We start from the raw sequence: 18,913 nt of genomic DNA on the forward strand, positions 1-18,913 counted from the left end.
GTGCCAGAATTTGCCACTGGCCTCCCCTTGCAAGTGCTGCGCCTTCTGCTTGGAATGTCCCTTTCCCAGATCTCTGCCCAGCAAACTCCTATTTACACTTCAACACCCAGCTCAAGTGTCACCTCTTCCATGGAGCCCTCTTGTAATTTAATTTTTCCCTCCCCTCTGCTCCCTAGGCATGCGAACGAATCTCTATTAGCACAAATAGATGCATGAAAATGATGAATTTATATATACATCCGTATCAGAGACTAGACTAGTAGCTCTTGGGAGAACATTCGTGTCCCTAGCACACAAATTTTGAAAACATTATTGAAAAAATTAAAAACATCAAATGATCACAGGGTAAGTGTTTTTAGAACTTCTAATCATCAAACTATTCTTTGTAAATTAAAGTGAAATAGTCAAAGGTCTTAGGACATACCAAAAAAAATCTTCATTTAGCCCTTTAGGAAAATAGGGAAAGAGTAAAAATATCCAGTAGATTAAAATGTAATTTACATTATCTTAGGAGGACTTCTTCCCACAGAAAACTGTGACAGAAAGAGCAGAACCACATGCACAACAAATAACCCTGTGTGTGAAAGCCTCAAGGCAGAACTTTGGTGGGTTTGTTTGTTTGAAGTCACAACACACACACACACATCCCACAGTTAAGTAACATCCCTCCTGCTCCTACACTCCGGAGGGCCACCTGCTCTAGTTAGGCTTCTGCCTCGATAATTAAAATGAGGATGTGTATTGGCAGATATTATAAATGCAAATTTTCATAGTATTCCAGGCAGCAAAGTACCAGATAGCATTCTCTTTATAATCTGGTGGCTGTTGTTCTAGAACAGAAAGAGTCCCTCTAAAGTTCCAATGGAGATTCAGAGAGGTTAAGTGAATTACCCAAGGTCACACAGCTGCACAGTGGCAATGCCAGGACTCAAACAGAGGACTTCTGATTTGAAGCCCAATGCTCTGTTACACCACACTGCCTCCTGAAATACTCAACATCCTGTTAAAGGCAAGTTCATAGTCGAAACATGATTTCCTGAAAAGAAAACGCAGCTCTGCTAGACCATATGGTTGGCCTTTAAATGTCCGTGTTTTCAAATTGTGATCCCTTGAGTTTTATAAACATTTAAAAGAATAACAACCCACGGGAATGAAATAACTTATTGTCATCTAGCTGCTTATAAAAATAGTGCTAACATGAATGCTGTCCCCATGACCAAGATGCTGCAAAGGGCCGAGGGCTGGGAGAGCCAGGCTGTCCTTAAGGAGCTCCACCCTCAGCTTAATTTCTAGCCAAACTGAGAAGGGTGCATGTGGCTTTGGGAGGCTCATTTTTAGCCCTCAGTAAGAAACCCAGGAAGAATCCAAGAGGCTGAGACTTATAAATTTGCCCAATCCTGTAACCGAGCAACTCAAGCCAGGACAGGCAAGGAGAACGGCCGTGTCTGCCCAGCCAGAGTGCAAGTAACTGCAATCCACGGACACACAAACAGTTCCGTCCAGAAACAATCGCAGTGGCTGGGCAGCGGGGACCTGCGCTCAGAGGTACAGCTGGAAGAGGCAGCGGAAGAAGAGCCCCAGCCACTGGGTTCTAGTACTACAGAGAAGGACTGGATGGCCTCCGAATCCCTCCTGCCTCCAAAAGTGTGGGATTAGATGGCAAACGGGGGTTTCAAAGCCTCTGAAAAGCACTAAGGTCAAATCAGTTCATTTCAATGTTTGAAAAATTAATTTATTGTTCAAGAATGACAACATTCAAGTATGATGACTTTTTCTCCAGCTAGACTCACTGGAGTTAATTTACACCAAAATAAGTGCCAAAACGGGTGAGAAAATGAATGAAATAAGGAAACAACAAACTAGAAGAAAATATACAGATCTGTACTTGATATCAGGATATGAGGCCTTCCTAAACGTTGAACACTACATCAAAAACCAATGAAGTACTATATGTTGGCTAACTGGACGTAATAAAAAAAAAAAAGCTAAAAAAACCCCAAAGCAAAAAAAATAATAATAAACAGAAGAACGTGAATTAGTGCACAGGAAAAATAAAAGATACTGATTTAAAAAACCAAAGGGCAATGAAAAACCAGATTATTATTTGCACATATGGGGAAGGGTTAATACTCCCCATCCTGAAAGAACTCTTACAGTTGATAAGAAAAGGAGAACATTCACATCTAGAGGGAAAAAATGGAGAAGGGTAAATCACATTCCCCAAAGAAGTAATGCACCTTATAAACACAGTCAAATTATTCAATGTCACTAATATGCATGCAGATGGGAATTATAGCCAGAGAATAGCACTTTTCACCAATGGAATGGGTGAGAGTTTTATGACATCAGATCCAGTACTTGTCAGGGAATGAGCAAAACAGGTTACAGGCTGCTGGTGAACTACACCACAAGCTACGGCAGTTTGTACAAAGAGTGATTCTAACACGGGCTCACACTCTGATCCAGCAGTGCCAAGTCTAGGGATTTATCCCAGGGAAGTAGACAAGGGTGCGAAAGCTGAACAATATTCATCACAGCTGTATCTAGAATCTCAAAAAACTGGAAAGAGGCTAAATATGAAAAAGACCCTACTAAAGGAATCACGGAACATTCACAAGATACTCTGCCACCATGAAAACCAACCTCGTAGAAAAATGTGTGAAGGCGTGGAAGAGCCTTTGTGATACTGCACGGGGGAGGAACGTGTAACCAAACCAAAGCAGTTGTGAGTAAAGCAATTAACATGCTTCCTCCTTTCTTCTTTGTGTCTTTCTGTTTTCCAGTTTCCTCCAATGAGCATGCATTAATGGTTTTAACTATTTCTTAAAATTGTGTTGTGAAAGCATGACACCAAGTCATTCTAATTATTTGCTCTATTTGCATCCAATTATTTGCTCTGGCCTTAAAAAAAAAAAAAAAATCTGTCACCGGGAGTATTTGGATAAGAGGTATACTTGGCAATGAATTCTGATACTATGCCTCAACAACAAAATTTAAAACGGGGCAGGAATCTGCAACAACTATGAAGAAATTTCATACCCAAACCAGTTGTTTTATTTTCAATGCTTATTAACGAACTTGACGTTAGGTCAAAATATGTACATTCACAAACCTCCAAACAGCCTACATTTCAATACTGTGGATTACAAAGATTAAAAGAAAAAAAAATAGGCATTTTAAATTTGAATCATGCAGGTGTGTGATTCTCACTTAAGAAAAATCTAGTGTTCTTAAATTTGAACAATCAAATTGGTGAATGAAAATTCAATTAAAAAGAAGCTTATAGGGGTGCCTGGCTCAGTCGGTGGGACACACTACTCGTGATCTTTGGGCTGTTAGTTCGAGCCCCACGTTGGGTGTAGAGATTACTTAAAAATAAAATCTTTAAAAAAAGAAGAATTTTATAAAATGTTTAAATGCACAGATCTTTAGTGGGCTGGGCTGTACCTTGACTCACGGGTCTGTTTACAAATATTAATTATGTCCTAGAAAAGCTGCAGTGTAGACCCTTGCTACTTAAAGTATGATCTTTCAACAAGATAGAGGGAGCATGCTGAAGACATCTGGGAGCTTCTTGGAAATGCAGAATCCCAGGCCCCACCCGCGATCTACTGAACCAGAATCTACAGTTTACCCAACTCCCAGGTGATCTGAAGGCCATTCGAGTTTGAGAAGAGCTGGTGTGGAGAAGCCAAAAGCTAAAGGGTTACGTCACAACCAAATAAACGATTTTAGATTAAGTGAAGCATCCCTCAATAGCACTGTAAGAGGACTTAATGCACACGCCGAACTACTGTGCCCTGTACCCGCTACAGTGATTCTCTACGTTGCTTGCATATTAGAATTACCCGGGAGCTTCTAACAAATACAGGTGCGCAGGCCCCACCCTGACCAAATGAATGAACATCAGCATTTTCCAAAGCTCTCCAGGTAATTCTATCGTGCATCCAGACTTAAGAGCTTGAGACTGGCATAAACAGGGCCTTAACCAAAGAGATCATCGGCCTCACCACAGCCAGGCACAAATACTGCTTCTACTCTCCTCCGGTAGTTTCCCACAGGCCCCTGTTCACCCCTCTCTATGTGTGGCCTCAGTCCTTCTCCGCCCTTCCAAGTAGAAGGCAGCCCCCTGAGTGCCGTGTTATTAGCTCAGGCTACCTCCAGCACCCAGCACTTCACCAGAGTTGATGAATATCTGTGGAAGGAACAAGATGGAAGCAAGAGAGGGCAACTGCCACGCCGAATGTGAAGGAGGGTAGGCATGGGAAAGCTATCGGAAAACACAGGCTCTCTGATCCCTTAAGGCTCAACGATATCAAACTTCCATGAAGTATAAGCCTTGTGGGCAGGGGACCTGGGTGGCTCAGTGGGTGAAGCATCTGCCTTCGGCTCAGGTCGTGATCCCGGGGTCCTGGGATGGAGCCCCGAGTCGGGCTCCCTGCTCAGCGGGGCGTCTGCTTCTCCTTCTGCTTCTACCCCTCTCCTCCCCGCCACTTGTGCACTCTCTCACGCTCTCTCTCAAATAAATAAAATATTAAAAAAAAAAAAAAGCCTTGTGGGCAAGACTTACTCTGAAATGAACAAAAGGTCACCTATCATTCCAACAAGGTGGCCAGGAAAAAAACCTGGATGACGGGGGCTATGTTTTCAAACAGCAATGCATGATGCCATAAAAGAAATGAAACACAAAAATAGAAGCCCTCCTGGTAACCCAGGTATGTTCTAGTAGGTCATCCCTCCAAGCTAGGGAGCACACTTACCAACACACCTACACACACTCTCTATGCCAGAGTTCAGGTCAGAAACAGAGTGGCACCACTGTGACCGTGAACATTTCACAACACGGGCACAGAGAACTTACGCACCTCTCCCCAGCCATAAGGAACAGGACAGCAAGGCGCAAGAATGCTTGAATAAAGTATTTTCCAAATGCATTTGAAAAGTTCATCATCAAACTACAAGCTTATGAGACTCAAATGTCATCACTAAATGGTAACTTTAGATATCCTTTGCCCAAGGGAAAAGGGCAATAAAAAAAGGTTATAGATCCTAACAAATCCTTCCTTCTCCCGCCCTTTAATTTCTGGAAACCTCTTCATCTCACAGCATGACTAGAAGAACATAACCACAAATACTTTAGACTCTGTAAGGCCTTGGATCTCTGCTGGGCAAGCAAACAAGAGCAGCCTTTGGAATTGGGAAAAGCCCAAGCAAAGAAAATAATACAGCCTCGCTCCTGTCATCTGCTAAGGCAAAATAAAGACGCTGCACCATTTGGTTTTTATATTTGCATCGCTTTCCAGAATCCTTCGCTCCATTTTCACCTCGGTGTCCTGTGCAGCTCGTGAGAGGGACTCCCGTGAAACTGCCCCGGAGAGCACACAGCGCGTCTCAGGAGTAACCAATGTGAACCTCACGACTGCTTCAACTGGCATCGTCCTCCGAGGTTATGTCAACACTCTTCTCTGGGTAGGTCTTCGGCACAGGAACTCCTCACTCGACCTGCTAAGAGATGACCGCACCGCAGCCCCCAGGCCAGTCTGGCAAGACGGGAGATGCAAGCGTGCCCACACCCCAGCTGTGCAGACACCTCACCTCCTTACTCAGCCCTGCCCTGACTTCCCTGCCAACTGTCACTTTCTGTTTCCTTCCCCGGCCTGGTAAAAATAACTTCCTCTTCAAGTGTCTAAATCCGTACGTGATTTTACACACATTTTCTGGCACATCGTTGGATGAATTCTGACACGAAAGCAGAATGAAATCGCAAGAAATCTGCAATCATATTTCTGTAGAACTCCAACCAGATGAGTCAGTTTCACTTGTTTTCCCAGATATTGAGAAAATACTCCCAGGCAAGATGCTGCATTCTGAGCGGGCGACGTCAGTTCCTTCTGCCCTGCTTCTTACAGACTCAGCAAAGCGCCCGTGAGGGAGGGAGGCCGAGCAGGGCGCTGTTGGGTGTTAACTGTGTGTGGTTCACTGGCTGTGGTTCTGAGTGTGCAGAGGGGTGTCTCAGGGAGCAGACCACCCAACACAAATGTGGCACCAAACGCTCGGCAAGCCTTCTGTGTTTAGGGCTTGAGTCAGGGCTCCCGAGAGCTGCCCCAGGCTCCACTCCCCTGTCATGATGACACAACAGTGATGGATGTGGCGGTCATTCTCAGAAGAAGGTGGGTGAGAAGAGACACACTTCTGAGAGTGACTTCTCTCTGCAAAGTAGGCTCGTGAGCAGAGGGAACTGGAAGGCCAGTGAAGGGCCCCAGAGACAGAGGCAAGTGGTTCAGGTACTTGAGAGAATGAAAGCCATTTGGTCTTCGCATAGGCGTACTGGCCAGGTATGTTTCCTCTTCTATGAATTGCCTGCTAATATTCTTTGCTCATTTATCTCATGAATTATTTCTCTTGTTTATTGATTTATTGAACATTTAAATAGCTGCATATTAATCCCATTTCCTAGAGAAACATCTGTCCCCAGTCTGGGTCTTTTGCCTTGCTTATGGGGTGCCATTGTTCAGAAGGTTCTACTGTTATGGCCGTTTTTTCCCTTTGCTGTTTGCTCTACGTCTGAAGGTGACTTCAGATGAGGAACTACTGGGATTTACGTCTGTTTTTCTGAGCAATATTTATGTGGGCGGGGGGCATGACAGTCATCTTCATATCTTCAATCCTCTGAAAGATGATACAGTCCAATAGACTGTTCTGTGCAGCTTCCAGAAGAACTAGCAGAAGCAGACGGAAGTAGCTCACCACCCTGTAAAGAACTCTCTCAGCCACTGGAGCTGTCCACGATGGAACGGGATGGCCAGTAGCAGACAGCTGGCAAGAGCGTGTGAGAACCTTCTTTGAACAACGGAGCTTTCTTATTCCTACTTGTTTTCCTTCTTTCTTCCTATCACATTGTTAGACACTAGATTCTGGAAAGATATGTCTTCCTCTGCTTTCCCTCTCTCTCTGCCTTCCTAGGGACATCCTGTTTCCCACAATTTCTGGAACAAGATTCTCCCATTATTGTCCAGAAAGGCTGTGGCAAATTGGTGATGTGGAGGGAGGGGTGCCAATTTTAATGAAGACAAAGCAACAAAACAACAAACAAAAAAAACTATGATTAAGACTTTGAAAATAATGGCCTAAAAAGTTTTCGCGTTTTCTACTTGCCTGAGTCACTTGACTCCTGCAGTCTTTTAAATAAACTTTCAGTGCCAAAGAGCCTTACAGTTTTAGTTGTTACACTTAAATGGCTTCTTATCTCTTTCAACATACGATTTTAAGAGTAGGCAGGACTTGGGGCACCTGGGTGGCTCAGTTGGTTAAGTGTCAGACTCTTGATTCCGGCTTAGGTCATGATCTCGGGGTCGTGAAAAACAACGGAGAATCATGGACCTAATCAAAGGTCTTCATTTTAGAGGTAAAGAATCCTAAGCCTAAGAGGCTCATGTGACTTAAGAGCACTGACCACTGACTACCTGGGAACCCTTCCGGAACCAGGTCCTGTACTCCTCACAGCAACCCGCACGGTTTTCTTCTGCTTCTCCAGCGGGAAGGCATTCACGTCAAACAGCCCTCGTGTCAAAGCAGGAAGCTCTCCGCCGGAATTGCAAGGTCATGGCTTTTCTAAACAAAATTTAACTTTCTATTAAATAATGTAAAATTGCCTTTGCTTTCAACTTCTCCAGGACACGAGTGACCAGATACCGCAGATAGGAACGGCCTGGGGCTCTCACAGGTGCCAGCACCCATGGAAGGCCGGGCAGGTCAAGGCGACAGGAAGAAGCGGAATATGCAAGTTCACCAGCCTCCAGGCGAAGACAGGATCCGTGACTTGGGTCCGTTACTCTGGCCCTGACCTCCAATAGAAGGGAAGCAGGAATCAGAGAAAAGCAAGTGGCCTTCCTATGGGGCCTGGTAGTTCCATCTTAAGTGTGAGAAGTTCTCACAGCTGTCACCTTGTCTGCCTAGCATCCTGATTGCTTGAAAGGGCATGAGTGACAGACCCCTAGCCCTGTCCTTGAACAGCAGGCCATCCCAGAGTGTCAGCTTCACCATACTCTCTCTGCACAACTACTTTTATTTTACAAATATGGGGGTGGGGGGAGGAAGGTGTGGATAAATTCAAAACAGAGCAAAGCAGGTTGTGCGTAGAACGTGTTCTTTCAAGACTGTTTTCAGGAAGCAATGGAGAGAAGAAGCTGGATGATTGGTGTGCAGATAATTAACGGGGCATATGACTGGAACTTGTCAGCTGTCGAAGAGCCCTCACCAATATGAGGGTGAGGGTAACGAGATAACCCACAAGAACACTAATTTAGTACATTCATAGTTCTTGGTTAGATTGGTGCTTTCGGTTGGAAGGCAAGCCAGGAGTGAGTCTGCACATTCCATGAGGATGTCTGTTTGCATGTGTGTGTGCCCCATGCACGGATGTATTTGTGCCAGAAGAAAAGGGAGCCTGAGAGAAGCAAAGGACAAAGTGAAGAAATGGACATTTGTTGAATCTGAATGCCGGGCCCTGGGGTAGATAGCATCCTATAAAACAGGACTTATCAAGCCCATCATACAGATCAAAACACCGGAGGTTCAGAGAAGTTGAGAAAATTGCCCGAGTTCCCCCAGCTGATTAAGTGGTAGCACAGTGATTCCCATCAACATCTCTGCCCTAAAGCCTCTGTTCTTTCTAACGTCTGATGCTTCTGGTCTACAGGCCTTCCATGAATATTTGCTGAATGACTGAACAAAAGAATTTATGTGTTTCAGAATACTTCCATTTTTATTTTCATTAAGATGGTGACAGTCATACTCACTGAGCTAGAAAAAAAAAAAAATCAACGGCGTTTCCGGAAGTGCAGTACAGTTCAATGTAAATAATTACTTCAACCACTCAGCAGTGAGCGAACTGCGAATTGCTTAATCAAGGCGTGGCTTACGGTGATTTTAGTACCTTTCATCAAACAAGGGCCAATGGGTTTGTGCACCGAGCCCTACTTCTATAGTTTCTCATTTTGCCCTTCTAGGTTTAAACCCATTTGCTCACTACTTCAAAAACCATGCCATCTTTTGGTCTAATCTCTTTAAAGACAAAAACTCAGGCCAGAAATGGACTAGCTAATTTAACACAAATTGCTAGGAAAGGAAGACACTGGCTTAGAGAGAGAAATAAATGATCTGCGAACTCCCAAAACAGCTGATCGGGGTTTGGAAAAATGACAAGAAACAAGAAGTCTGCATTCTAGTCATATGCGGCCAAAGCTCTAGATTGATCTCAGTATTCTTAATTACGGGGGGGGGGCTCTATAAAGGTAATTCCAAATCTCCACAGGTCAGAGGTGGACAGTTATCCCCATGCGCAGAGAAATCTTTACAGAATTATATGTCGTAGTGGCTTTCATATCTTTCCTTGGAACATATGCTTCAAACAGTCAGGGAGAGAAGAGACAGGAAGAGAGAGGCCGTAGACATCACCTGAGCTGAAGTCTTTCCTGGCACTCCTCCCCACGTCTTCTACTTAAAATAGAGACCAAATGAAGCAGGATGTGGAACCTTCGCGAAGAACAGTCTGCTCAGCAAATACATTGCATCGACAGATAATTCCTGAGAATTATCGGTACAGAGCACCCAGGAGAGGTGTCAGAGTAGAGATGGACAGTATTGGAGAAGCTTCTTCCTTTCAAGGAGCTGGCCCACAAACTGTCACAATACAGGGTAGACTATCACAACTTCAGAAGTGATCATGAACTAAGTACAGGAGTTCAGAGATCATCGTTGGAATGTGAGCTTCCTAAACCATAGGTAGAGAGGCAATCGCAGAAGCACAGTCACATAACGAGACAAGAAAAATGAGCCAGGGGCTATCTTTGGGAAATGACAGACAACTGATAGAAACCCTGAGTCAGACCAAGAGGTGTAGCATACCCTCAACACTCAACAGCTGTCTGGCTCCCAGGTCATTTTCAATAGGAGAGTGTTACAAATTATTCAAATTGAGCTGCTACCGAGCAGCATGGAATTGAACGTACCTATGTTAAAGCTTCTCATTTTGATAACACATATTTTTAAAACACACTAAAAATATCTAACACTGTTAGAAAAACAAGTAATATTTCTTTCTAAAATTCATGTTAATTTACTAAAGAGAAATATATATACATAATCCCATTCCTATATATTTGTTCTGTATGCTGTAGTACAAGGTGAATAAAAAATGAATTGCATATGAATTCTAATTTTATGAGAAGGCTCAAGATCTTCTTGGTAGCCTTGTATTACCTTGTATAAGGAACATGGTGTAACCAAAGGTTTTCCCCCGCTGAGCTCATCAGCTCCATTCTAGTGACCAAATACAGGACAAAATACATCCATTGTACTATAATCTGCTGTTCAAAACTAGCTACACTCATATTTCACATATAAGTCACAGTAATCATTCTGACATCTATAAAATGGGTTACTGCTAGCTATCCATGAAGTTTCACACATGAGAACTAAATGCAGACAACCAAAATGTTTCCTATTCAAAGCAATCCATACTGCAAACAAGATCCCCAAGATTGTTTTGAAGAGAGCCTTGTTTCAGGTTGTTAGGAATTTATTTAGAATGTACTATAAACCCAGACACTGTACTTAGCACTTTGGAAGTGACTAAAGTATGAAACCAATTTGCCCCTTGAGAAGGTACACACCTACAATAGAGAACAACACGTAACAGTATTGTGTTTCAGCCAGTACCATCTTTTGCAACTTCAAAATAAATAGCAAAATTATATATCTGATAAGGGTCTAGTATCCAGAATATATAAAGAACCCTTCAAACTCAAAAACAAAAACACAACCCAATTCAAAAATGGGTGAAGGGGGGGCGCCTGAGTGGTAAGTCAGTTGAGCATCTGACTCTTGGCTTTGGCTCAGGTCATGACCTCAGGGTCTCAGGGCAGAGTCTGCCTGAGCTTCCCTCTCCCTCTCCCTCGGCCCCTCCCCCATGCACTCTCTCTCTAAAATAAATAAACAAATCTTAAAAAAAAAAACGGGCAAAGGATGTGAATACACATTTTTCCAAAGAAGACACACGAATGACCAATAAGCACATGAAAAGATGCTCAACATCACTCATCATTAGGGAAATGCAAAACAAAATCACAATAAAACACCATTTCACAATCATTAGGATGGCGATAATCAAAATAATGAAAAATAACGAGTGCTGATGAGGATGTAGAGAAACTGAAACTCTCATACATTGCTGGTGGGGCATACAATGGTGTAGCCCCTGTGAAAAACAGCTTGGCAGTTCCTCAATAAATTAAACATAGAATTACCATAGGACCTAGCAATCCGCTTCCAAGTATATACCCCAAGGAACAGAAAATAGGTCTTCAAACAAAAAGTTGCCTGCAAAAGTTCATGGAAGCACTATGCACGATAGCCAAACGATAGAAACAACCCAAATGTCCATCAATACATGAATGGATAAACACAATGTGGTCTATCCTGTGGAATATTATTCAGTCATTAAAAAGAATGAAGCGGGTATACATGCTATAAAATGAATGAACCATGACAACAATATGCCAAGTGATAGAAGCCAGTCACATAAGGCCACGTATTGTATGGCTTCATTTCTAGGAGACATTCAGAATAGACAAAGCTACAGAGACAAAATGTAGATTAGAGTTGACTTAGGGCTGGGGAGATGGAGAACTAGGGAGGTGACAGCCAAAGGGTATGCGGTTTCTCTTTGTGCTGATGAAAATGCTCTAACATCAACTATAGCAATGGTTGCATGTGTCTACGAATACACTAAAAACTACTGAAAACTATTAAACTATTAAAAACTTGAAATGTGCAACTTGTACGGTTTCTAAACCATATCTCAATAAAGCTTTTAAAAATTAAAAGCAATACCAAAATGGGCTTCATTTGGAATTTTCTTACCCCACAGCTGCAACATTTTGAAAAGTTTTTTGGTGGAATATTCATGTTTTTGTCTCCATTTCTAATAAATGAAAGGGTTTACGGCGATCACTGCTTAAAGCTGAATTTCTGTAACAAAAATCAATACAGGTAAGACAACATTTATTTGTGGTCAAGTCTTAACATCTTTCAAAACAAAAACGAAAGCAGAAAGAGCAAGTGATAACTTCTCACAATTCAAGCAGCTACGCTCTGTTAAATAAGACGCCTTTCCATTGTCCATCACTGCTCCCCGTTAGGACAGCTGCAGGGAAGCTAGAGTGTCTGCCCCTGTGCTTCCCTCAGGGGAAGCAAAAGATACTATTTCTTCTGGAACCCAACAAGCTTGACCACTTTCCTTCTGGTTTCTCAAATACAAAGCCAACTAGTGTTTTAAACCTGGATTGATGACAGGGAATTTGAGGAAAGACAGTATCCAGATAATACATATTTATACATACTTTTAAACAATTCATACCGAGACTAGTCTACATCAAAAATAGTTTACAAAGCAGAATGCTTTTCACCATTCATGCCATGTGTTTACAGAACAGGCTGCCATAGCTGAATTCCATTTTCTGTCCTTCCTCTAATACAGAGCTACTGTGTCCCCAGCCAACCCTATAAGACACATTTGCAGCTATGAACAAGAATGCCATTTTCTTTTTATGTCAACGATTTCTATTGATCACATCATATTTAATGCATTCATTTCCTAGATTGCTGTCTGGAGCACTATATTTAAACCACGCCTGATGTGCAGAAGAAAAATTAAATTTGACTTTTGAGGTTTAAAGAGATGATTTTGTAACAGATCTGGATCTCTAGTTTCACATTTTCCTTTAAATTCATTTAAACCTGGAAAATTTCAAATTCGATAAATTTCCATCTCTTTCTCCCTCATTTTTTGACTCGGAATTGCCATGCTCATATATAATATATATAAAGATGGGCAATTCTGAAAACTGAAATAGAAGTATTGTATCCTCATTTAAAGTAGTATAATTTAAAAAATGGAAAGGAAAGCATGTCAATTTGAGATCGACCTGGCAAATTTAGTTCCCATAAAGGCTAAATCACATATCCAAGGCTTGATGATAAATCATTAGAGCTTGCCAGTTGTATAAGATCTGTAGTAAGCCATCTGGCTTTATTCAGTTTACATCAGGGTAATGAATATTATTCCAAGTTTCTGATATTTCCACAGCTCATAAGTAATGAGACTACTGGCAGAGGCTGTATCATAACCTAATTTCTGGGGGAGATTTTACTTGATTTTTATTTGTTTTCCATAGCAAATCAAAGTCTGGATGCCACTTCAAAAAAGCAAAGAATTTCACTGAATTGGAAAAACAATGGTCCCCAAGCTTAAGGATAGCCACTTGCCAAACGCATGCACTTTACCCCACTGTATGCTCCTGTTCTCCCTCGACCCGTTTCAAGGAGGAACAAATCAAGACCACAGTTATTCCTGCATAATCCACCCTGCTCTCAATTTATTTTGCTTTCTTCATATCTGTTGCTGCAAAAAGTACCTTTAAGGAGAACAGACTTTGCTCATCCCCAAACAAACTAGAAAAGAACTGTTTGACCCAACTTCTGTGGGAAGAGAAAGCATCATTATTGCCTCCTTTCCCTTCCTTTCCTCACTATTCCTTCCGGTTGCCAGCTCCACCCCATTCCACGCATCTCCTAACCTCAGAAAGTCTAAAGCCAGCTGGAGCTGCAGCTGTTGGCGGGTCCTTCCCTTGAAACAATAGGGCTTGAGCAGCAAAGCAGATGCATTTTTAAAAGTTGAACTGTAAAAGATGAAACCATGTACATCACCTTTAAAATACTTTCTGAATCTCCTCTCTCATCTCCTTTCTTTCACTCAACTATATAGGAGGCTTCCTGAAAGTAAAGTTTTACCCTGGAATGATGGTTCTCGAACTTCAGTCTGCATCAGAGTCACCTGAAAGACTTGCTAAAATACAGATTGCTGGGTCCTGGGCCCAGACTCTTTCATTCAGTTGGTCTGGAATGAGCCCTGAGAATCTGCATCTGTAACAAGTTTCCAGGTGATGCTGATGCAGGTCTAGGGACCACACACTGAAAACTACCAGCCTGAACAAAGAACAAATTGCTAAAGGAAGACAGAGGATCAAGAGTTTAAGATTCTAATTGACATCACCTCCAGGTGTGTGGCACTGGGAGCGCTGAGCTCGCTGGTACGGGAGATTAATACAGGAAGGTGGAGTTAAGAACAGACCAGCTGCTTGACTTATTTCCCTTCTCTGCTGGCCCCTTAAGATACTCAGAATTAAAGGATCAAAGAAAGCAAAATTATGCAAATACATATGATTATTTTTAGCCAGTCAGCTCTTTAGATTCCTCTTGCATCTTGGCTGCTCTTAGAGTTATGCAATAGGTGCTTAAATCAGACAGATTTGGGTTCAAGTCCTGCCTTCCTTGCTGTGGGTCCTTCAGCAAGTCAGTGAATCTCTGTGTTCTCATTTCTCCCACATCAAATATGGGAACAACGATCGAAGCTCCCTGTAATATTGCTATGTGGATACAATTTCATTCTGCGTGTGCATTTACCAGAACATACACAATGAATGTTAGCTTTTGTCATGAATGGTCCTATCTCCTGGCTTTACTGTGAGAATATTCAATATGTTAAATATCATAAGACCTATTTGATACAATAGGTTCAGTTATTACTGCCATAAATATCAAGTAGCTACTATGTATAGATGTATAATATTATATAAGTATATTAAAATAAGTTCCTGTCAAGAAACTTTTTTGCTATAAATATTATTTTTATTTGGAAAATTTTGACTTTACATGAACTTATATTTAAGAAAAAATACTTGTCTCCAAAATTGGCTAACTTAGGAAATTGAGAGGATATGTTTACTAACCACAAATTTTGTTTTGACAGACACTAAAATAATAGAATGAAGGAAACAAGGGGTAAGTATTCTGCAGATAACTTGGCCTTATATTATTAAGGGTATATTTTAGACCCTCTTAAAGACCACAAGCGCACTTTTCCCAAAAATCATTATATTTATGTAACAAAACAACAGGGAACAAATTTGGTCAAGGTATCCTATTTTCAGTTCACAGTGATGTCATTTTTTTTCACCCATCATGTCAGTCAGAAACTTAATGATGAGTTAGTAACAGGAGCAATGTTCGACCCATCATTTCTTCCCAGTTCCCTGAGTGAATTCACACTTCCACCAACTGAGCCCCCAAATTTATCAGGGCTTGTTTTTTGAAATATAGGATGAAAGTATTCAATTCTGGGAATAACACACTTTTGGCTCAATTTTCAAAAGGTTAACATGTTAGATAGCACAGTTTCTTGATTTTACCCCCAGTATGGCCTTTGTTCTTTCCTCCTCTCAGTCCCCCCACCCCCAAGAAAGGATCAGAAACACAACATTTCAAGAGCTGGATGGAGGTCTGAGACATAACCTAGTCCAGCCCCTAACTTTACTAATGAAAACGCTGAGGCCCAGGAAGTTTGAGTGCCCTGCCTAAAGCCAAGTGCTCTTGAGGGCACTAAACACAGATATCCTCATTCCCCACTCACTATGTTTTCCCTGCCCCGTTGGCCTCCACATTTTGCTTAAGAGGAATTTCAACAAAGAATTCCTTATCAGATTTTATAGACCCCTGGGCTTCAAAAACACTTCCTAATGCCAATTAACAATGAGATGTTGTTAACTATTAAAAAAAGAAAGAAAGAAAGAAAGAAAGAAAGAAAGAAAGAAAGAAAGAAAGAAAGAAAGAAAGAAAGAAAAGGGGGGGAAGTTAGCTTTGTAGCACTAGCAGGTGTCTCAGAATCTATGAAGCTATGGAGACTCCAATATACAGAACTCAGGGAGAGAAGAGATTTGACTCCCTAATAAAAGTGCATATAATCCCAAATCCTCTAAGAAACCAGATGCGAAGGATTGAACTTTGGAAATCTGCTTGGACAATATTTTCTTTTAATTTTCCCTAAAGCATCTTACAAAACCACAGTTCACCAAAGTTTCTACTTTAATGGAACCACACCTTTTAAAATCTGAGCTTCTCTACATGGAAAGAGCATTATTTCATCTGCGTTTATATTTCAAAACGCTCCGACACATTTGTCACTTTCCTGGGGTGGTTTTTTTTTTTTTTTTTTTTTCCTTCGAAAACGGCCTGCTATCTAGACCTGTGGCTTCTGCGACTGGGGGACTTTTGAGGTGAAGTGCGGCAGCTTCCAGCCTGCTGGAGTCTTTTGGCCCGATACGGTCCAGCGCTTCGGAGGCTTCCCTTTGCGCACCCACTCGCGTCAGGCAGATGCCGGATGTTTGCCCGGTGGCTCCGGTTCATCACCTTGGACCTTTGCAAGAAGCTGGCGCCTCCCCAGCCTCTCCCCTCCGCCCCCGCAGAACCTCTTCTGGCCACGACGTGTGGGAGATTTGCAGCCTCCCTTAGCCCGGGCGCGCGCCAGCAGGGGCCGGGGGACCTGGGCGTGCGCTCGCCCGGCTCTGGCACCGCCCTCCCGGCGCCCGCACCGAGCTGCGGGTCACGCCCTCTCCCTGCAGCCGCTCTTCTCTCCGTGCAACCCCTTCCTCACCTCTGCTGAAAAAATAGGAGTCCTCGCTTCTAACAAACCAAGAGCAAGCGCCCCCCCCCTCCAAAAAGTTCTGACTTGAGACACACGCAGCGCAGAGGATCTTCCGGTCAAAGCAGGCGACACTGCCAGCCAGGCTGACCCGCGCCCTCGGACAGCCCCAGACCCCCGGGGGCAGCCGCTCCCCGCGTCCCTCTCGCTGTGGCCGAAGGACAAGCCAGCCCAGGGTCAGCACGGGGCCCGAAAACTGCCCCTGGGCCACTGAGCCGGCGAGCACCAGCTGCGGAGGGGGACTCGCGGGGCAGAACGTGCTGAACCGAGCGGAGCGAGGAGCGAACTCCACCCCCCGCATGACCCGGAGTGCTCACGAGACAGAGGAGTACGGTCACTGATAACACCACGGGGGGTGGGGGGTGTCCCTTCCCCTCGTCGCTCCCCACACCTCCGGGCCAGAAAACACACACTCGTACACACCCACAAACACACACGCCTGCACTCCGCCCCGGACGGGGAGGCAGAGGCGGGGAAGGTATGCGGTGCCCCGCCCGGGGTACCTGCCCCGCACGCCAGCCCGGCAGCGCCTCCGCCTCGGGGCAGACGGACGGACGCGCGGAAGGAAGCCGGCACCCGGGCGTCCCACCTAGGAAGCCTCGGGGCGCCGGCGGGCGGTCGCAGCGCCAGAAGTCCCCGGCGCGCCCCTCTCCCCCCGCACAAGTTCGCGCGGCCCGCGCCGCCCTCGCCCGCCCCCCTTCCTTACCCAAATACTGCCGCAGGTCGAGCAGGAAGCGAGGGGGTCCCCCGCTGAGCTGATAGAAGAGGGAGCCCAGGCAGAAGACCAGCAGGGTGGCCATGCAGAAGCCGTAGTCCCGGAGGGAGAAGCGCAGGAAAGGCAGCAGGGAGACCCGGCGCTTCCAGCTGCCCAGGCCGGGAGGGGCGCCCCCCAGAGGGGCCCCATGGGGCCAGGGATCCGCGCCGCCGCCGGGATGCTGCTGCTTCTTCTTCATCGCCTGCTCCGCCGCCTCGCACAGCCTGCCCGTGCCAGGAAAAGGTCACCCATCCGCCTGCGAGGAGGAGAGCCCGGCCGGCCGGCTGCACATGGGCAGGGCCGCGCGGAGGGCAGCCCGGGTGGGGGCGGGGAGGGGCCGAAGTTGCCGGGCTCAGGAGACTTTCCTCGGCATGGTCCCCGCCGCCGCGGCCCGAGCAGCCGAGGTGCCCGGCCCCGGCTCGGCCCGCGCCCGCTAGCGCCCCCGCGCCCCGCGCCCCGCCGCGCCTCGGGCTCGCTCGCGGCCGCCGGGGCTCGCCTCCAGCGCCAGCGTGTACCCCCGGCTTTGTGTCTGTCGGTCTCGGCGTGTTTTGTCCCGGTTCAGACTCCTCTAAAAGACGGCAGGGAGGAACGGGAGGCGGACACCATCCCCTCGCTCCACCTCCTTGACAGGGGTTTTCCTTCTTCTCCTCCCCTTTCCCTCTCCGGCTCTCCGCAGCCCTCTCTCCTCCCTCTTCCCTCCCTCTCGGCGCCCGGGTCTCCGGGTTTCTCCCGGGTGTCACGTTACTGCCTCTGACCGGGGGGCGAACGGGGGGGGGGGGGGCAGCGATTATTCGCAACTAGGAAGAAAGTTTCTGGGTGTTTTTCTCCCTCCCCCTTTCTCTACATTCTGGCCTCAGTTTCTGCGCCACCAGCGACCTCTTGGGGGCCCCGCTGATTTCCCTCTAGTAAACAGTCCCCGGCAGGAAGAAGCACGGCTTCTTTTACTATACATATATTTTTTTCACTTCAGAAACTTGATTCTCCTTCTGTATCCTGAGCTGCTTACAAAATGCCGGTAAAAGATATTTGGGTATATGTTCAAGACTTTACTAAGATGGTCAAAGAGCAAGTGGTGTGAATTATAATTAAACATACCCCATGTGGCCAGGCTCATCGCTCTGACTCCTGGAAGAGAAAGGGAAGAGGACGCTCTCTTCTTGCTCGCCCTGGCTCGACAGCTACTCCTCCACAGAGCTGCTCCTCCACGTAGCGACCAGAGAAGCACGGGGCGGGGGTACAGAGCGGACTCAAGGAGGTCTTCCCCTAACAGAGATGAAGGAGAAGAGCCCTTACATACCCATTTCAGCGCTGCCTCCCCTCCTTCCATGGGAAGCTTCTGGACCTAAAAAAAAAAACCCCAAGGTAGAAAGACCAAATCCAACACCAATCTGGCGACGGGGGAGGGCGATGCACAAAAGGGCTGTTCTCATCAGCCACACTTAACAGTAAGAATCATTTGTTGCTATATATAGAAGTTGCACCAACTTGCCCAAGGACACAGAGCTCCTAGGAGTCGGGTTGGCTGCCACACTCCTATCTGACCCTCAAGCCCACTATCCTAA

At 45.1% G+C, this 18,913-nt stretch overlaps 1 protein-coding gene across 1 annotated transcript in view; it reads right to left on the bottom strand.

Annotated features, from left to right (window-relative positions):
• UST (uronyl 2-sulfotransferase) overlaps nucleotides 1–17,989 on the bottom strand; it is a 288,838-nt gene extending 270,849 nt beyond the window's left edge. Inside the window, exon 1 of the mRNA XM_026505011.4 lies at nucleotides 17,304–17,989. Within this exon, the coding sequence (XP_026360796.3) occupies nucleotides 17,304–17,550 (247 nt within the window). The 5' untranslated portion in view covers nucleotides 17,551–17,989. The remainder of the gene's footprint in view (nucleotides 1–17,303) is intronic.
• Between the last annotated feature and the right edge of the window lie 924 nt (nucleotides 17,990–18,913).

Source organism: Ursus arctos, unplaced genomic scaffold (genome assembly GCF_023065955.2).
Source record: "Ursus arctos isolate Adak ecotype North America unplaced genomic scaffold, UrsArc2.0 scaffold_13, whole genome shotgun sequence".
Taxonomy (NCBI): domain Eukaryota; kingdom Metazoa; phylum Chordata; class Mammalia; order Carnivora; family Ursidae; genus Ursus; species Ursus arctos.